This window comes from Rhipicephalus microplus, chromosome 10, assembly GCF_043290135.1.
Source record: "Rhipicephalus microplus isolate Deutch F79 chromosome 10, USDA_Rmic, whole genome shotgun sequence".
In the NCBI taxonomy this organism is placed as follows: domain Eukaryota; kingdom Metazoa; phylum Arthropoda; class Arachnida; order Ixodida; family Ixodidae; genus Rhipicephalus; species Rhipicephalus microplus.
This window is the reverse complement of record NC_134709.1, coordinates 45,079,005-45,100,046: the sequence shown is the minus strand read 5'-3', so window position 1 is coordinate 45,100,046 and position 21,042 is coordinate 45,079,005. Positions and strand designations below refer to the sequence as shown.

General features: G+C 42.9%; 1 protein-coding gene across 2 annotated transcripts in view; it reads left to right on the top strand.

The window, feature by feature from the left end:
• The window catches only part of LOC119181391 (tetratricopeptide repeat protein 39B), a 139,451-nt gene that overhangs the window by 112,589 nt on the left and 5,820 nt on the right, over positions 1-21,042 (top strand). For both annotated transcript variants that reach the window (XM_037432618.2, XM_037432619.2), the window contains exons 2-15: positions 3,601-3,635; positions 7,517-7,636; positions 9,042-9,117; positions 9,919-10,042; positions 10,116-10,248; positions 12,614-12,713; positions 12,810-12,875; positions 13,428-13,539; positions 16,420-16,487; positions 16,628-16,687; positions 17,209-17,300; positions 18,252-18,413; positions 19,472-19,589; positions 20,892-21,003. In XM_037432618.2, the coding sequence (XP_037288515.2) occupies positions 3,601-3,635; positions 7,517-7,636; positions 9,042-9,117; positions 9,919-10,042; positions 10,116-10,248; positions 12,614-12,713; positions 12,810-12,875; positions 13,428-13,539; positions 16,420-16,487; positions 16,628-16,687; positions 17,209-17,300; positions 18,252-18,413; positions 19,472-19,589; positions 20,892-21,003 (1,378 nt within the window). The remainder of the gene's footprint in view (positions 1-3,600; positions 3,636-7,516; positions 7,637-9,041; positions 9,118-9,918; positions 10,043-10,115; positions 10,249-12,613; positions 12,714-12,809; positions 12,876-13,427; positions 13,540-16,419; positions 16,488-16,627; positions 16,688-17,208; positions 17,301-18,251; positions 18,414-19,471; positions 19,590-20,891; positions 21,004-21,042) is intronic.

Genomic DNA, 21,042 nt, shown 5'->3' with positions numbered 1-21,042 from the left:
CCACTTCTCGCGAGTTACGAGGGGCCGCTGAACAATGACATGTAGGGAAAAAAATCGCTAGCTATTACAATAACTATAACAGAATCGCCACGAAACGTAAAGGGAACAAGGTATACCAGTTATTGATAAACCGTTGCCTACACAGAAAAGCCATGTATAAAAGAGAAAGGCGTATAATTCACGGGACACTAAGGAGAGACGTGATTTTTCTCGCATTAGTAAATTACTCTTTCACTACATCAAAAACGCCATGCTTGCCGCGAGGAGGCGCTCGGTGAGCGAAAAAAAAAAAAAACGCGTAAGAAAACGCTGGTGGCGACGCCACCCGGAAATTCCCTCACCGAACGCTTTGATGTGTTAGACGATAGTTATAGCGCGAGAACAAAACGACGACACAGAGACAAGAAGGACACGAAAGACACGAGCGCTAACTTCCAACTGAGTTTATTGCGCAGAGCACGAAAATATATAGAGGAGACAGTGACCATGTGATAAAAACCATATGGCACAAAAGCAGAACATGAGTAAGAAAACCAAACCAAACAACACAAATACAAAGGCACTGAAAAACAGGAAAGAAAAACTTAGAAGAAACCGAAACAGCAAAGTAAAGCTACCTGCACGCACCGAATCCTTCGAGGAGCCTGCGTACCTTCTCGGACAAAGCCACGGAGGGCTTGCTAATACAAGGCACCTGTTCGCATTACCTGCCCGCACCGAATCCTTCGAGGAACCTGCGTTCCTTCTCGGACAAAGCCACGGAGGGCTTGCTAACAGAAGGCACCTGTTCGCGTGCCATCTGCGCAGCCTCGACAATGACCCGGGTGCTTACATCTCTGTGTTTGTACAACGTCGCTGTTTCCTCGAAGAGGGGAACACACTTGCACTCAGTGCAGTGCTCTGCGCAATAAACTCAGTTGGAAGTTAGCGCTCGTGTCTTTCGTGTCCTTCTTGTCTCTGTGTCGTCGTTTTGTTCTCGCGCTATAACTATCGTCATGCCATACCAACTAGCCCAAGCTGCCACACTTCTAAGATGTGTTAGACTTTGACGGCGTCTTCCACGGACTGCGTAGCTCCTAATCGGTAAATCGAAAAGCGCGCACTGTCCGTGGATTTAACACTCAGTTTCAAGAGGTTTCGTTGAGGGAGTGTCGTCAAAATACAAAAAATAGGCCTAGAACTCTGTGACGTCACGCCGGTAAAATTTGGCGCGAAGTTTAAAAATTAAGCTTCCACCTCGATTCTTTTTCTCTATTAATAAACCTACAGGAATGGTTTGCATCTGTGTGAGTTGGTGATCTTGCATGTCGCGTGGTGGCAGCTAAATTCAAACGCAGGCGTTAGTGTCAGCATTGTCTTTTGTGTTTCTTTCCTTCGTGTGTGCGTTTAAATTTAGCTGCAGTCAGTCGTCATGAATAAGCCTATGACGGCGAAATTAACGACACTAGACTTCTCAGTGTAGTATGATTTAGCAGGCTTAGCCGATTTATTGTTTCACTTCAGTGTCCCTTTAGCAAGTAAATTGAGACGATCTTTGTGATGCTGTGCCCTTTGTGAAGTATTTCTATGAGCTCATGTGCTGCACTTGTCGGATTTAATGGTGGTTAGTGAGCGTTCTAATGTCAGACGTGGTGAGATGGCTCAGACCAGTAATGAATGGACGTGTGGCGGCATCGTGAACAGGGTAACGGACATTGCTGCCACAGGAAAGGGGGAAACGAAATTAGGTCATCCCATGAAAAGACGGCATGTCGCCGTCTCGGAAGATGCCTTAGAGACGAGACGGTGGGACGAATGGTCGGGGGAGAATACATTACAGAACAAAATGGAAGGGTCATCAATCACGTTGACCTCATGTCGGGGTATCTGGAGCACCGGGGACAGAACAGTTTCTCTTTGAGTTGTTGCTGAAAATGTACTCAGCGTTTTCTCTTTACGAAAGTAAAGATGATTACGTTTATCCAGTCTCTGTGTTGAGTGTGTGGGTTTACACAACTGCGTAGGCACTTCTACTTGTTGAACACTGTTAGCCTGGATGTATATATGGTCCCCTGTGGTGGAGACTTTTCGTGACCGATTCACGGTTTATAACGCGATTAATCTCTGGCGTTTCTCCACTTGGAATGTGGATCCTGCAATGCGCGTACGTGGGGCGGTGAATCACAAATGATTTCTTGATTGGTCAGGGACATTTATCCCTCTCTCTCACTACTTGGACATAAGGCCAACGGTCTGACGCTTGCTTAACAGAAATACACATTGTGTCACACACACGTATATACCAGACATTGATTCCACTGCAAATGCGAACAACCAGTCTGTGAAACGCAGAGACGGAAAGAGAGAGAAAGAAGAACGGAAAAGCAAGAAGTTAGAATGTCGCACTTCCGGAGGCCCACCGGAAGTGGGCCTTCGGATCTAAGACCTAAGTCGTGTTCCGGATCTATTGCGATTTAAAACGTATCGGTCGCAAAAAAACTATAGTTCAGACCGAGACGCTTAGAGTAGAAGCTATGCGTTCTCGTGCTAAGCGAGTATTTAGCTTTTCTTTTCGCAAATCAAGTGCCGTGGTCCTGGACACGTCTTTGATCCTTATATAGTGCATCAGGTTACGTAGGGGTGATATAGGCATACGTTAGAAATAATAATAATAATAATAATAATAATAATAATAATAATAATAATAATAATAATAATAATAATAATAATAATAATAATAATAATAATAATAATAATAATAATAATAATATGTGGGGGTTAACGTCCCGAAACCAGGCAATGATTATGAAAGGCGCCGTAGTGGAGGGCTCCGTAAATTTCGAACATCTGGTGTTCTTTTAACGTGCCCTGGCGTCGCTCAGTACATGGACCGGCCACTACCGTTTCGCCTCCATCGAAATGCGACCGCCGCAGCCGGTATCGAACCCGCGACCTTCCGGTCAGCAGCCGAGCGCCTTAACCGCTACACCACCGCGGCGGGGGATACGTAAAAAATAGCGTTTGCGACGAATAAAGAAATTTTTACTTCAACACGAAATATCCCGTGCGGGGGACGAACACAAGACCTACGAAATCTATTACCCGTGATTAATTAAGATGCACTGATCGACTTCGTGATGCATTGTTTTACGATATGGGTGTATTGAAATTAACGGGTTGTTGACGGTTCTTGTTCGCAAGACCTATTCACTTCGCTTTTTTTTTTTTTCCTTAAGTGACGTTGGTTTCTGGGTGGCATATTCTGTCGAACTTTTTCGACCCATGTGTTTCCGTTAGTTTTGCGCCTATTAACCGTTGTTTCCTCAATATATATTTTCATTCAAAAAATGATAAAAAATGTCCTCGGCAAGTTCTCTTAGAAACCTAATTTTTTCGGGAAGTCTCGATGCATCCGTGAATGATGGTTGAATAAATTGACCGTTGATTACTAAACGCTGAATAGTTTCGCCGTCCTTGCCTCACATGCAATTGACGGCGCGTCATGTCCGCTTTACTTGTATATAAAGTATATACGTCGTGTCCCTTGTACAAATGACCACTTAATTTTTGTGTGTGTGCAATGTAGCCTGACAATTGTCTTCTCTTTCTTTTCCTGCGCAGGTGTTCGAGGATGCACTCGATGTCTCCAGTCCAAGGTATGACAATCGGTGCTTTTCCAAACATCGCTGCAGTTATTTTCATTTGTACATCTTTGTGCGCCGAATCATTCTCGTTTAGTTTTCTAAGGTGATATATTGCACAAGTTTGTGCGCAGTTCTCCTTCTCTTTACCAGAAACTCTGAAATGTACTCATTCATTCATTTATTCATCCTTCCAATCACAAGAAGGGGTTATTTCAGGGACGGCAAGAGTATACAATTCATAAATAGAATCAGTAAGATAAACCATACGTGAACACTGATCTTTTGGGACTGTGGGATGTATTACAATGTAAATTTTTCATAAAAAACATTCAACACTACACAATTGATAGTACACCATTGAAAATGAAAATAGACGAAACACATGGGGAGGAATAACAACAAGAGAGAAGGAAGAGATCATAACGAGGCACATGCCCGGTTGGCTACCTTGTAGGTGCATCAATGTATAATAGGTTACAGATTTTTTTTTAAGTACCTCTGCTATGCAATTTTTACGAAGGTGCAGTATGATTTAAAAGAAACTACAAATTAAAACATCATTGAGAAATGATAGAATTTCTAACCCGATGAAATAAGGCCAGAACCATATTTACGAGGTGAGTAAGTGAAGATGATAAGATTAGATGATAGTTTATAGCGTAGGGCTATGGGTATTATGATAGGGTGTAGGTTTTTCCATTTTGAGGTTTCTAATATCTCTAGAAAGCTTATTTTGCGCGGGGTGAGGGCGCACAGGAACCGTGCTCAACTTGTGTACAATATTTGTTGAGCGAACTGGGAGCGCGGGAGGAACACAGATACGAAGCAAAGAGGAGGCACACACAGCACGAGCATTCGTGCTGTGTGTGTCTCCTCTTTGCTTCGTATCTGTGTTCTTCCCGCGCTCCCAGTTCGCTCAATATTTATGAATTACCAACTGGGACACCTTTACATCCTGTTGTGTACAATAACAAACAGCTGTAGTGGTTGTTGTAGTGGACATCAAGGACCTGGGCTGGTCACGGAATGCGTAATGGCGTAATGCAGACGACAGGTGGTCAGTAAGAGCAGCAGGATGGTCACTGAGGGATGGGAAACGCGCGTGCGCACGCCCCCCCCCCTTCCCCATTTTACCCCTAGTTACTTAGGAAGGGTGGCGCAAAGTCTGCCTACACATTGACTTAATAGGGAGAGGGGGCACTGCGATCAACCTAAGTTCCTCCCCCGTAAGGGTAACTCAGCGTGCGTCTGTTGTTAGAAATTAGGAAGTTTGCAGGGATAAAGAGGAATTATCCCGCACAGGATGGGGTAAACTAGAGATCAATGTGAGAGGCCTACGCCCTGCAGTCAGCGCAAAAATAGTTTGAGCATGATGAAACAGACATAGTTTTTCGTACATTCTTAATAAAATCACGTTTAATCGGTAGTTTAATTGCTGCATGACTGATTCTATACGTCGTCGAAAGTATATATATATATATATATATATATATATATATATATATATATATATATATATATATATATATATCGCAGGATCCGTAGCGTGTGCTGCTGCAGAACTCTTTTATTTATCGCCATTGGCGAAAGAATGTTTCAGTTTCTGTACATCATTTTAACTGCTAATCTTAACACAACATGGACATTGTGTCCATGCTGAGATGGGCCTCATCAAATGTCAAATTTGGCCATCGGCGTCCTGTGCCGTCGGAAAGGAGCGATGCAAGTGTTCATCATGTGATGCCCTCACTATACGACGTCACAGATGGTCAAAACTAGGGGCGTCATTATGACGTCACAGTGGCGTCACGTGAGGTGACGTAGAATGATGACGTCATCACATGACAACGTAGTTTCGTCAAAGCTCGTGTGATCGTGGCGGCAATGCGAAACCAGGTGAGGTGCCTGCGATCTTTGAGGCATTGCAGAATCTCGTTAATTCATTGATTCACTTTTTATTTCCACTGTAAGTATTGTTATACAATGCTGGGGGCCAAGAAAAAAGCTGCTCTAGGCAGCTTGAAGAGCTGTTGGCCCCGCCGCATCTAGTAAAGGTGGAAAAAGTAACCAGCAAACGTAACGTTAACATCCAGGATTACATCATCATTGAGTAACAGTTACACAATACAAGAACAAAACACAAGAAAAAATACAATATAATGTATAGCACATAAATATAGGTGCGCGCGACGAAACCACCTTTTTCGGACAATGTGAAATGATTACATGCTCAAGCACACTCGTCACAAATGCAGTGCTAAATTCTAGGAAGAACAAAAAAAAATAAAATAGGAGAGTTACTGAATAAGTGAAGCTAATTTAGTTTGCCTTATGTTTGATGTATTAAAGCCAGCGTTTTCAAGGGAATTAAGTCATCTCGGTAATTTGAATTTAACATTTGCATGCCATAATTTGTTCGTGATTTGGGTATAGACCATACTTCTCTGTGACGGGTGGTATACGTTGCTGTGTTTTTATGTAGACGGGCTATTTCGTTAAATACACTATTTTCTGAATTTATATTGTAGTGCCATACGCGATGTAGGAAACCGTTGTAGAGCGAAAATGTAGGGGGGATGTTGCACTGCCTGAAGAGGTCCTCAGTGTCATGTTGGTATGCTACGTTTGCTATTATACAAGATGCACACTAGATGCAGATCGGCTGCTGACCCGCAGGTCGCGAGATCGAATCCCGGCTGCGGCGGCTGCATTTCCGAAGGAGGCGGAAATGTTGTAGGCCCGTGTGTTCAGATTTGGGTGCATGTTAAAGAACCCCAGATGGTCGAAATTTCCGGAGCCCTCCACTACGGCGTCTCTCATAATCATATGGTGGCTTTGGAACGTTAAACCCTGCATATCAATCAGTCACATTAGATGAAGAAAGCTTTCGAATGGTTGCGGGAAAGTATCAGTATATCGACTGTGAGAAAAAGGATGGCTTTCGGGTTGTCTCTGGTGAATGCATAGGGACCCTGTGAGTTTTTTAGTGTCCAATGGAATGTTCATTTCATAAAACAGCTGTCGAGTTTGTATCTACAAATCTGAGGACAAATAATCGTGCTTGTTTCACAGGTTCTCAGGTAGGCCGAGACAAACAAACGTTGCCGAAATACCGAAGCCAACGGCAGACCGAAAAGAAGTATCTGCTTTTGGAAATAGTTTTTGTTCCGTAAACCATTCTATACAATCTGTTTTGGCAGCGCGATCAGGTCAGAAATCTGTTGGATGTTCCTCGCCACTCCTCCATCTATGGTTGTTTTTTACTTTATTTGTTAGTCTCGTTGGCGTCTTAGAGAACTGTCGCTTTATTATACATATATGTACACAGAGAGACAGAAACAGTCGCTACGCTGTATCAGTCGCGCGTTGTGTACAAGCGCCTTCTCAGGTCAATAGGGATTTTAAGAAACTAGTTGGAGCACGCGTAACTTTCTAGGTTGAGGAAAGGTGAGACCATAAACCTACAAACATTTTTGAACATGTTAAATCGTGGCGCACCCACAACGTGGACCAACGTAACATTTCCCTCCTTAATAGGTGGATTGCTCTGACGTCATAGTAGTCGCCACGTCGTAGTACCTCTGCACTTGAATTTTTTTCTTTAGGATTTGTTTGCTCGCGTTTTGCTGACGTCATTTCCGTGACGGAAGCGACGTTGCTGAATCGTTTGCTGGTCCCGGTATAAAACATTTCCGTCTGTAAAGAAGCTGCGCCCGTGACGTCACATGGAAGCTGTCAGTATAGGTGAGCTTTCAGGCCCAGGACGTTTCTGCAACCTCTGCTGTTGCGATACACGCCTTTAATAAAAGAAACAGAAACTATATGCCGTGGTCTGTTTGTTTAACTGCCCACCTTGGGTTGTGCCTCCACGATTCTTTTTTTTTTTCATCCAGGATTGAGACGCGGCCTGCGGACACCGTCAACGTGGAGCGAGCAGCGGAAGAGGCGACCCGAGCCCTCGACTTGCTGCTCAGCAACCAGTTCGGCGAAGCGCTTAAGCGCATGAAGCCCAAGTGAGCGGCGCGTTTATACTGTGCTTTAGCATACCATATAGAGAACTCGAAACAAATTTAACCAAGACCAGTGGCGGTATTTTGTAAGTCTGTCATGTGGACTGTCAAATCAATGCGTGCATGCTCATTGAATGGAGCATTGTATAGCCGACGGTGACGACTGCATTGTGTCATTCCGCCATCTCTAGAGCGCTATCTCGTTACCGCGCGCTGTAATAGACTGTCCAAGTTATGGAACGTCGTATATAGCACACTCCCAGGACAGCGGCAGCGCAAGAAAGGACGTGTTTTGTGCCCCTGAGGTGCCGGTCTCGCTTTAATTTGTTCCACGCTTTCTAATGAAGTATGAACAGATTTACCCGTAAACAATGTTAGTGAAATTATGCAAGAATTTTTTGCAGGAAACTTTTTTAACAGCTTTATATATTACTTTTCAGTTAAGTTGCTTCTAAATGACACATAGAATTAGAGCTCGGCTGAAGAGGTGTTTGCGAAGCTTACTGGTGTACACTTGTTTCAGAAAATTTCGCCGCAAAGTTTATATTGGGTTCTCCCGAAGCGAGTGCTTCGTAGAGGGGGTCAACGCTTGCCGACCGCACGTGCAAGTCGCTTTAGCGAGAAACATCGAGCCGATCAGCACGGATTAGCTGTTTCTGTCGTGCGCATGAATGCAGTTAGTTTTGCCGGCTTGTGTTGTGATCGTGCAGTCGTTAGACTTGTTACTCCCTGCTCGCGATTTTCATCTGAAGTCGTATAGGGCCACATGCTGCTAATATCTCACTGCGCAATGAGTGTTATTTTTCCTATAGCGATAGTGCGTATGGTATATACCAGGAGTCTGCAACCTTTTCGGGTGGAGGCCTAATGGTATGGAGCCGACACTGCAAAGGTGCCGCGCAGCTAATTGGCAGGAGGGGGGGGGGGGAGGAGGTTGCAGGCAGTCGAAAAAAAAAAATCGGCGAATTGATACAAACCCTGTACAAAACTGGAACAGAAATAGTGTTTAGCTTCAGCACTCATGTCACCGAATTGCAATGTATAAATGCCGGCTAAAAGCGGAACAAAAGTTATCAATGCGAATTTTCGTAATGAATCGTGACACTTGGCCAACTCGCACATATCTACACCGAAACTACTCACTTGCTCAACGACAGACTTAGAATGTCGTGTATGTGTTGATTGGTTAGTCGATAGGCATTCATTGGTTAGTTAAGGGGAGGGTTGGCGTTTTGACCTCGTGCCGTGGGCCGCATAATGCTGCATTGCGGGGCGTAGGATGCCGACCTCTGGTATTTATCTCTTTTTTTTTTAGTTTGTCACTGTTGCTGCTGCAGTGTACACTATCGCTTGCTCAAAAGGTTCTAAATGTAACTGTTTGAACCGCTTTTTCTCTGTGCTTATACAGGGCCCACGAAAGCATGTACCATGCACTGGGGCAGTCCACCATAATGTTCATGCAGGCGGTGCTCACCATAGACATGGTACGATCACTTTGTCTTTCGTTTAATGCAGTGTAAAATGCTTCGATTTTCATCAGCCCGCCAGAATGCGTAGTATAGTAACCCGGAAAACGTATTACGCGGGTGCAGTGAACTGGTTTCATGCAGTCCGTTCTGGAGGCTTGACTTAGTTGTTCGTTATAGTGGCACTCGCGCGTCGGCGTTTGGGTTCCCTGGCGTGCTTCCCGAGTTAACTTTGCGTTTCGACGCTCTGCCGAAGCGGATCACTGAGGCCGCGTGAAAGGAAGCGCGAGGTTGAGGTCTGTTCCGCCAGGTGCCGCACTGCTCCCAGCTGCTCACAACCAAGCTTTTTGCTCTTTCACTGAATTCATTGAGTTATTTTTTTTATTTGGGCAGCTAATTGTCCCTCATTTTTCTGGTCACATATCATATGTGTATAAAATATAAACTCCGAACTTTATTTATTTATTTATTTATTTATTTATTTATTTATTTACAGAGACCTCGCAGGCTCCTGAGTAGGAGTATTGCGTGAGGGAGGGGAGGGCTAGAATATTCATCAACAGAGGTTGGGATCTCGCGAAAAAGGTACATCCTTAAACTTGATCCAGAACCAGTGATTTCGTGTGTTTTGGGAAGACTTTTCCCCGATTATTAGAAAAAGCGGAAATAACTTCTTGATGAGAAGTGCTTGGAAAAGAAACAAGAGTATGGTTCGGCGCTCCTGCCATTCTAAAAAAAAATAGTAACCGGGTGACGAACTTTTCGTTGACTGGTGACGGGGGTAATGAGTGACCCGAGACGCTCGGTGTGCGCCCGCAGAGTGACATCAAGAGTGCACAGGAAGCGATCCGGCAGGGCGTCGACGTGTGCAACCGGATGCGCCGCAGAACCTCGGCCGTGGCGCGGATGCTGCTCCGGCCGGACTACAACACTTACACCATGCGTGAGTGGTCGTAGGAGTCGTGACGTTTTGTGTCTCCGAACGACAGCGTAACGACGTTGACTCTCCCTTGCAGAGGAAATCCACGCGGAGCTGTGCTACGCCGAGTGCCTTCTGGAGAACGCCATTTTGACGTTCGTCGAGGATCAGAGCCTGGTGACCTTCATCAAGGGAGGACTCAAGATCCGGTCTTGTTACCAGTCTTACAAGTGAGGCTTACGCTTCTATCGAGCTGCACATTGATTGATTGATTGATTGATTCATTCATTCATTCATTCATTCATTCATTCATTCATTCTCTACATCAAACGAGTATATTGTTAGCACCGGGGGCGGAGCTGGGATTTGGCCCTTAAGGAGGAGCTGCTACTAAATGTCCCTGTCAAAGGACCTTTAGTAGGGGCAAGGGCGCCCCTGTACAAAATAGGCTTGTTGGTTGTAACTACGTAACATGGTAGTGACGAACGAGAACGCGTACTTGTAAAAAGACACAAACAACGCAGTCGTCAGTGTCGTTGAAGCTGGCGTTGTTGAAGCCTTTCCACCAATCCGTGACCTTTTTCGCCAGTGTCATGTCACATTGCTATGGGGTGAGCAGGGTGAGCATTACAGTGTTACGGGAATAAAAAAAAGGGGGGCGGGGGCTAAAATTTTAATATAGTCCCCCACCCCCTCCCCCGTTCCTTCCTGGCAGCGCCCTTGGTTAGTACTCGCCGATACAAACTGCTGTTATAGATTGGTGGTCGATAAAGGTAAAAGGAGTCTTTAATAAAGCGGTCGATAGGCCTTTTATTTTCTTATTTTTTTATTCAGAGTGACAAAGTGTGCAATAGAAGCCACTGCCGGGATGAATAGGTTCACGCTTCAATGCGCAAAACGGTGTAGCATGCGATAAGAGTTAACCGGGAATACCCGCTGGCGAATCGCCAACAGCGGGGAAGAGAAACACATTAAATTTAACGGATGCCGTTATAGTTTTCCGAAGCGTTGGAATATTGATATAACTGCGTCGCAGACTCTCGAAAAAGCAAGCCTCGGTCCTGCGAATCACTTACGCAGGCAAAAGCGCAAAACCGCGTACATGAACAGCAGCTTGTGCTGTAGTTCGGCTTCGCCGCATGAAATGTGATAGCGCGGCAAAGCACGCTTTTAGTTGCTTTGCGGGTAGCGATGAGCGTTTCGTTTCCGGCCGGCGGCATTTGCGCGGCCGTATTTCACGCGCGGTGACAACCACCGCTGCCTGCCTTGCCGCTTCAGATTTTACCTCCTAGAATGACAAATAACTCGCTTTGCGCCCGTTTATTGCGAGTTTTGAATATCTTCCTTCGTTGCTGATTCGGCGCGCATCGTGCACACTTTTTTTCTCTTTTTTTTTTTCACCTTCATGTTTATGCCTCGAAAGCTATCGCGTTCAGAGCGGCGAAAATATTTCGTATGTAAAGTACATTTTCCACATAACTGCGCAGAAGACTGATATTATATTCATCGTGTATAATGTAGTCATGCCTCACCATAACTTTAAAATATGTCACAAAGTCGCAGTAAGGTCTTCCTTCCCTTCTTTCTTTCTTTCTTTCTTCTTTTCTTTCATTCTTTGAGTAGCGTACATTGATTTCACAGTTGTTTGCTGAATAAAAAAAGTGTGATCACTTACAAGAGTCTTATTGTAACGAATGACATTGCTTTGCATCAACTGTTTGATTGATCCTCGTTTAAAAGCAGGCCTGGGAAGGAACTTCGTCATGAGTAACTTGTTATGTTGTATGACACTTTAATTATATCAACATTTTCATTAAGTTTGTGTCTAACGAACAAAGTAGCCTTCGAAATTTCCTTCAGTCGTTCATTGTTACGATGAAGTTGTGACACTCTGCAGGAACTGTTTAATGAAGGCAAATAAGTTTTTATTGCATGCATCAAGTTAAGATGGAGTGCTACCTCGTGGTTTCACTTTATTGTGATTAATTTTCAGCAATTGTTGGCAACTACCAAAACATAATTACTGCATTGCATTATGTAAATGTATAATGTGGTACAACTGTAATATCACCCACACTTGATGTAAGATTTCTTTAATAGTTGGTTGATTGACAGCTGTGCAAGCTTGACTAGGCCTTACATTACAGTAATTGATTGATTGATTGAATGATTGATTGATGTGGAATTGTAGCTAGAAGCACTTACCGTCCATGCTGATGGACCAACGAATGGTTTTCTTAGACTGGTGCTGCGCAAAAGAACAATAACACAGGAGAAAAGAACACAGCAATATTACACAGTGGAACTACACAATAAATACAAGTGCAATGTGACAATAATTATGTTTTAGTAGTTCTGAAAAATTGCTGGACGTTCACTTAGAGTGTATAATATGAAGTCGTTTATTTTCATGAAACAGTTTATCTAGAGTGGGGTGACTGCAATGTAATAATAAGTTATTAAGAAGAATTCTGAGGGATCCTTCCTTTTTTTTTACATACTCTTAATGAAATTGTTGGTTTTCATCAAGAATCTGCCATTAAGGTTCCTTTTGTGTGACTAATAGGCATAGGTGTGCTTCCCTCTTGCTTGCAGAGAATGCATGCAAATGCTGGCAACAAGGAACTGGGAGAGTTCGAAGGAAAAGGAACACTTTGAGAGCGGTGTCCACTTGGGCGTTGGCGCATTTAACCTGGTGAGATCGCTTTATCTCGCACGTCGTACCTGTAACTTATTTCAGAGGTGATTCGTTGACTTGCTAGCTAACATGGTTGTCGCCGGACTATCGCAGCTGATCTCTCAACTTCCATCGCGAATCTTGAAGCTCCTGGAATTCATAGGATTCTCCGGAAACAAGGTGAGGGTCTAGGGCATTACAAATGTGCATTGATCTCACTTTATCAGTTTATAATCTTTTAAAAAAGATGGACTATTATTCTTTATACAGGCAGGAAGATTTTAAGAACAGTTACCTTTTGGAACGAATACAGAATCGATCAAGACAGTTGACATCCTTTATTGTTTCTTGTCTGTACCAGTGGAATATATTTAAATATGTGGGGCATTAAACTAAAAAAATACAAGTAGAGGAAGTGCTGCACACCACTGTTTTATATTGCTAAAGTACCAAGAAGTCTGTCAAGTGTACTGGAATCTATGCAAAACTCTTTTTGAGGTTGCTGTGTTCAAGAAAGAAAGAAACGATTTCTTTTCATGTGTTGTCTTTACACTCTGTTTTCTCACTGTGTTGCTCTCTCACTACCCAGCACTGTGCAAATACATATTTGATTATTTAATTAATCTGCATTCGACAGTTCCCAATTTTCATGTGCATTCATTATGGGAACTTGCCAGTATAAGCAGCGGCAGCGCCCTAAGTTTCGTAATGCTGATGGCTTTAAAATTTCAGGTGCTGGGGTTGCGAGAACTAGAAGATGGCTGCATGATGCAAGACTACCTCCGTGGGCCTCTGTGCAGTATTGTGCTTGTGGCGTATCACACGTTCGTCCTCTATATCCTGGGTAAGGGGTGTGCAATGTTTAAACAGCGGAACAGTTTAAGCACGCCATCGGCTCTCGATAAGTGAACAGAAATGATAATTATCATGAACCGGCACGCACTCTTTTCGACCTCGTCTGCTTCGCTCCCAGAATGTGTGCATCGTTTCGGCCGGAGTGGTACGCGATTACTTTGGTGGGCAGCACAACGAGCATAGCGAGTGAGAAAGAAAGAGATAAAGAGAGGGAAAGAAATACATGGAACGAAGGAGAGACGGAAGAATTCGTGGTGAAAAAGTTTTCCCCCGGAAGTGAAGTTCAAACACGCGTGGGCACGATCTGAAGGCAATCGTTGCGGCCACTCAGATATCCGGGCACGCTAGCAAACCACAGCAAAGCCTTGTTTAGTAGAGCATAGCAAGTGGATGAGAGAGAGAAATGAAGGCTAGAAGGAGGGAAAAAAGGGGGGTGATAGAGAGAAAATCCTGGCATAAATGAACGAAAAAAATAGGAATAGAGTAAAAAAAAAAAGGCAGCAAGATAAAGAAAGAAAGAACGAAAGAGAATCAACTAAGGAGAGAAAAAGAAAAAAGAAGTTAGCAAAAAGGAAGGAGAGTGGTGGAAGAAAGAGAAAATTAGAAATAGCAAGGAAGCGACAAAATAGAGAAAAGGAGAGAGAGAGAGAAATAAATAAAAGTAAGAAGAGAGAAGAGAGACATAGCAAGAACCGAGAGGAGAAAGAAAAAGAAAGGAAGAGTGGAAGAGAGAAAGAGAAAGTCAAAGAAAAACAAAAAAGACCGTTGAGCTCTGCGCTTTCGTCAGGCTTGGCACCACTAATGCAAAGCTGCTTTGTTTTCTTTTTGCGCATGCTTTATTTCTTAAGACCATTCCATTTGGAAATCTCATGCCATTTTAAGACAGCTGCAGTAGAGAGAAAGTTTGAACTTGTCACCTACAAAGCAAATCACTAGTCAAGCCCCCAATATACATGGAGAAGTCAATGTTGTGCTGCAACAATTTCACTGGAACCCAGACTACATGCTCTCATGTTTTTTTTCTTTTTTTCTATTCTAGTGCAAGATTAATGGCCTCTTCTATCCTCTCTTTGCTGTTATGTTTCCTCATTACTTGCGTACTAATTTTCCTGTGATCAGCTAGAAAATACACTGCCAGGGTCTTTACTGTAGTCAGACCTTAATACCGAATATTGGATTGGATTATTGGATACTACAGAGTAAGTATCGAATGTTTTTCACTGCCATACACATGTGCAGAGTTGTGCCTGCAGTAAATGTTGGATACAGTGAAGTTATTTTAGTGTCGAAGCTGACGCTGCTTCAAAAAATTTCTAACTGTGAAACTGGAAGGGTGTTTCACCTCCACTATCGTTAAACCTAGGGAGGGGTGAAACAAGCAGTGTTTATTGGTGTTTCCGATAGCAAATTTTTTACTCTTTATTGCTTTACTTGCCACCTGTTCACTAATGCATGTTCAATTTGCTGGCCTCCTTTAAGAAGAGCCATTTCAAATAGATTGTTGTACCGTAGAGATGTACGATTGTGTCTCTGGTTTTAGATAAGAAAATTGAGCGTCTGGTGAATTTGTACGGGGATTCTGACATCGCTCTAAGCTAAACGTTATGTTTTAGTCAGTGACGAGGAACTTTTAACACATAATACGCATAGTATGGGCTGGTGGCAGTTAGTGAGATTTAGACAATTTTTATGGTGCACACCCGTTTATGATGGACCGTGACAACAACATGACGTGCCAAAAAGCCGAGACCCTAAAGATCTTCGCCCCTAAAAGCTTGATTGTTGTGATAGGCTTCGTTCGTGACATGTACGAATGTCAGTCACGTCAAACCCAAATTTTCTGCAACATGCTCACGCAAATGCTAGCTAGCACCGTCTGTTTGGCAGACTCTGATAAGTCGTTAGTTGGCTATTGAGTCATGATGCACTGGCAATCCTTCATGCCAAAAGTGGTGTCTTAAACAACATGGTGACAGGCCTGGGAGTGTACTTGTTAAACAAGGTATCGTTAGGAAGCTTCTGAAGAAGAAAGGCTCGAAGCTGATTTTAATTTCACGCGAGGCTTGAAACGATGAGATCTTATGCTGCAGACCGATACCTATGTGGTATAAAAAATGGTTTATAGAAGATTGCACATGGATAAATTTTTGCTATGGAAAGCAACTCTTCAGCAGGGAGATCCTGGTGACAGTTTTGGAGGATGAAGGTGGGCTCTTTCATTATTATTCCCACCCTGATACTGAGTCCATCAACAATAGGTGCTATTGTACAGTTTCCTAATGGAAAAAATGGTACACTAGGAAACAAACGATACATATGGATTATCATAGAGATTCTTTCCATGCAGCTCAGTGTTTTTTATATCATTGTGCAGTCTCGTGGTTAAATGCACCACATGTCAGGTGGGATACACTACTACATCTGTCATACAGTCCTTACCTTGCTTGATATAGCTTTTATTTGTTTGGGCCTCTACAAAAAAGTTTACAGGAAGTGTACTCTTAGTCAACGACCACAATGTCAAGCGGGCTACCTATTGATGACTACAAAGCAAGTAGAAATCATTCTGAGCAGCTGTCATTGAAGGAAGTGCCAAAAATTTCAAATTAATTAATTCTTAGAGTATCATACATTAAAGCATTGAGACTACTTCCACGTCCATCAATATATTTTGTAATCCCGAGAAATGAGAAGTGTGAGCGTGACTCGAACATCTGTCGTAAATGTCAAATCATCGCTCCGTCCACTGAGGGCAGCGCATTATTCGTGCCTCATGCAAGTACTGCTAAAGTATTACTGAAAACAAACTTTCTTTGAGCGTCCAGATTTTTCGAACACCAAGGACTCACTTTTCACTTATTCTCTTCAGGACTTGGCGACGGAGATCTAGAACTTTCGGAAAGGCTAGTGAAGGGCCTGCTAAGTAAATATCCAAAGGTAAGTTTAGGAGACCACATTTTTCTTGAACCTGTATGGTTCACTCAAGTACCACTGCAAGGTTCTACTTCTGTGCAGTATTTAAGTATTTGTACATTAATTGCATTGACTATTACTGTATGCCTTTCCTGTTTTTTCAGGGCGTACTCAGTTTGTTTTTCAATGCACGGATGCATCAGGTGAAGGGCCAGATAGAAAATGTGAGTCAATCGCTCCTTTCTGATGTTCAGGTACTTCAAAACATCTCGCAAGTGAAAATGCAGATAATTTTCTGCTTAAGAAATGAAAGGACGAAAGAAATGAGTCACAGAGACTGGGATTTAGTACACTGAAAAGTCATGTAGAAGAGCTGTCAGAAAAGTTCAGTCAACCTTTTACTCATGATTTTTGATGTGCGCTGGCATGAATAATGACATGCTAAAGAAAAGTAACCTCCTCATCTCTACTGAACAATTAGAGGCTTCTTGGAATCCAAGCAAAACCACATTCCTTTTAAAATTTGTTTTTGTTGTCATTTGCTTCATCAAGATGTAGAGTGTTTACTTATTTAGCTATGTTAGTGCATTTGTTCCAACATTAGTGAAATACTTTGAAAGTACTAATGTGAAAAATCTCAGCTTGGAAAAGAAGGCTTCACGCGTGAACATTAGCAGACATTCTGTCCGTGAAGAACTGACAATGAGACAATTTAAATTATCGTGTTTTTTTCATTTTTTTACAGGCAATAAACCAGTATTATGAAGCAATCGAAGCGCAGAATGAGTGGATTCCTTTCCATTATATTTGCTACTGGGAACTGCTTTGGTGCCATTGGTAAGTCCTTGCATATTCTTGCTGCATTTCTCTGTGCTACAAGTAGCATAATTTTTAAAGGGTCGGATTTTCTCAAGTAATCGGTTACTTGAACAACTCAACTTGCACACCATTAATGCTACCACACAACAGAAATTGGTCATTTAAGCCATCCACCAAAACTTACGGAACGTCAAATGTTTTAGAATTTCAGAACTGATTGAAATTGTGAAAAATCCATTTTGAGCATTTGTCAATATGAGATGTAACATATGCAAAGATTTATGCATTGATATGGTGTTACATCGTGTATAAGTTTTAGCAAATAATTTTAGTAATACAGTATGTTTTTTTTATACAATACAGTTTTTTAAAATAAAGATTCTGACAGTCAAGTTTCTGTCGTTCTCAAACATGAACTCTATGTCGAGGCGGAGACATTTTCCAGCTGCAAAAAAGACGTTAACATTACTCATTAACTGAAATAGTGAATTAAAATTTTAATTGTTGACTTGAGTGCAGTTGCTTATATGTACCAGAAAGTTGCAATATGTGATAATTTATGATATATCTTTTTGTTCCAGAAGTGACAGAAGTTGCATGTAATTCGAGATATTCACCTTATAATTTCAAGGGTGAAATTGAAACTGACCGCATCCGGTGTCCGGAAAATGTCACCCCTCTGGTACACTACACCAGACATCATAGTATTTTATATCACCAAGATAGATGTTGAAATAGACGTTGCAGACAACACATATTACATTTACAATCATTAGTGTTCCCAGAAACATGGGTGCTTGTCAATTGTGCAATGTTGGAAGTCAGTCGCATTCTATTTGGCGAAAAAGAAATAAGGCCAGGCTCTTTGTTTTGAGGAAGGGAACGCGCTTGATCTTGTGCTGCTGTGCCTGTGCATCTGCTGTTAGCAGTGATTTAATGGCATTTCTTCAAATGGGAAAACGTAAACAGCTTCAGGTGCGACTGGGACCGAGCTATCGAGACTGCCGACATCCTGCGCAAGGGTTGTCGGTGGTCCAAGGCTACCTACGTCTACATCCAGGCTTCTTGCCTGTATGCCAAGTACAGAGAGGGAAGTACAGAACTCATGGAAGAGATTTCCAACCTCCTCACGTAAGTCTTCGCTGATTCGCTACTGGATACTGCAGATCAGTTTCATTTAGCTTACATTGTGCAGTGCTGCTTGCAAAAGCCACGATATTGAGTTAATTTTGACCATCTGAGATTCCCTTATATATGTATGTAAATCTATGCACTCATGCATTCTTGGAATTTTTCGCCATCAATTTACGGTAGCTACGGCTGAGAACTGCATTTGGCTGAGAACTTCATTTTGGCCATGACCTCGAGCCTTGGACAAAATGCTTGAGAATTCTCTCTTCTTATGTCGCAACCCATTTGGGGCATCTTGAGAGCAAGATAAATACTGATGGTTATGACACTGCATTACAATGGTTAGGCATCACCTGCATTTGTCATCTATTTTAACAGCAAGGTTGTTTAGGCTGAACGTAAAAACTTTAGTTTGTACAAAGAAACAAGCATGCCACAGAAATTGGGCAAATCAAGCGACTCAGCGCCGGTCCACCAAATATTAAGGAATTCAGACGGTCAGCAAATCCCAATTAAGGTTTCTATACAGACGCAACCAGTAACTGGGAAAAGCTCTAATAAACCACCGGGATTAAGCGTGTGATAAACAACCTGGTCGCACGTTTCTGATTCACGAGGGTGTCTGTATTGAATGCTTCAGCGGTACGTGCTGTGAGAGAATGCTAGGGAACAAGAAAGGCAACAGCGGCAACGAAAGGACCCCAGAGCGATGAAAGTTCGATGCGAAGGATCATGTGCACGTGGATCTGTGGAGGGTGCGAACTTTCGTATGCAGCGCAAGTTTCTGTCTATGTAGTTCGGACATCCGTGTTGTCTCTTTGACTCTGTGCGGTTTAACTCCGACTTCTCTGCACTGAGAACCAGCCTAGAGACAACATAGCTAAAACCTAGCGACAACCAAGAAGCAACCCCTTGACTTCAGAATCGCCCAGCTTCGCTGTTCCAAGCCTTACGTGACGTAACTCAAACTTCATAATTACTTTTTTTTTTTCAGTGTGGCTGATTCTCTATATAGAATCAAATGTTTGGCTCCATGACCTTTTCTTTTTTCCTTCCAGGCAAGTTCCAGGGCTCAAGCAGAAAATTGCTGGCAAATCCATCCCCATCGAAAAGTTTGTGGTAAAGAAGTCTCAAAAGTTCTTCGACAATGGCCAGCGGCTCACTCTACCTGTCGTGGTAAGCTAACGTGCTAGGAAAGATTGCTCTGCAGTAGATTGTGTGCCAGAGGAAAATGAACATTGACACACATGCACAAAGGAGCCTGTGCAGCATTCTATTGAGAGCTTGTACTGGTGTCCCTCGCAGTACCGCTAGAAACAAGGTATAAGCATACTTCTACAGTGGATCGCAATTAATTCGAGTGCGATTCCACTTCATCTCAAACTCTTTGTGCAAAGCTTGCGTGACCATTTCTCGAACAGTACCTGCAAATTAGGTAACACTGACTGGAGCCCTGACTGCTCTGTCTTGCAATCTATCCTGGACACATAAATACTGTCACAACTTGTCATAACAAATTAAGAGGTGCAATGAACCATTAGATCTGACAAAGTTAATTTCAAAGCTGATGTGCACATGTACGAATGCATGCCTATAGTAATGACTGGTGTAGCAAAGCTATTATGGCATTGGATGATGATAGGTCTGAACATAATAACTTTGTGATGTGTCATGCCTATCTGTCCTCGACAATTCTCCTTTGGCAGTAATCGTCCATCTTCTTTCTGGGCTCATTGCATGCCTTGTGCATCAATTCTTCACTAATTGTGCTCTCACATTCTTGGACCACCACATGGGTGAAGCACAAAGTGAAAAGCAAGAATTTGTTGAGCAGGGAAACATGATGGCGGCCAACAAGGCCGTGCCATCGTCGCTGTTTTATAGGCACAAGGGCGAAGCAAAGTGGTAGTGGCAGCCACATCCAGTCAGATGAAACCCATTCTAACCCTTCCCATGATTAGAGCTACGCTGCCGCATCTTCAAGGTTGGCTGGACGCGATGGTGATGTTCCTACATATTCCAGACGAAAATTCCCCCATAAACCAGTCAAATAATGCCAAATTCATTATGAACTGCACGTCTGTTCTCTGCTTGTTATCAGTAGCTCAGAAAAAGTTCAAACTAACGATTGATGAACTTTACATAAGAATAAGAGCATGAAAATTTGCTTTTGTGGGAGCTTCTGATTCTGACAAATGTGTAAACATTTTTTTGTATTGTGCATGCGTGTTTTCAGAAAGGATGGACTTTTTGGAGTCTAGGCATTTCTTTTTCATCACACCTCAGCGTAGTCAGGAAGAAGTTTCTGAAAACTGGAACCACCCAGGTCCCCTAACGTCTTGCTTTTCAGTTCGTGTTTTAGCTGTCGCGCTCTATTGCACTTAGTGATGTTTAGTTGCACTTTGATGACACTGCAAAGCAAACAAAGATAGGCTTTTTCTTGAATAAACAAGCAGGAGAGTTCCATCTTCCTTTCAGGAAATCATGTACATGTGGAACAGCTTCCCCATGATCGGGCGCAACGAGAAGCTCCTGCTCCAGATCTTGGGACTCATCGAAAACTGTCTGCCAACGGTTTCCAGGGAGAAAGGTCGGTCACGTAGTGTCTTGGCTTACGCTTGTCAATGCG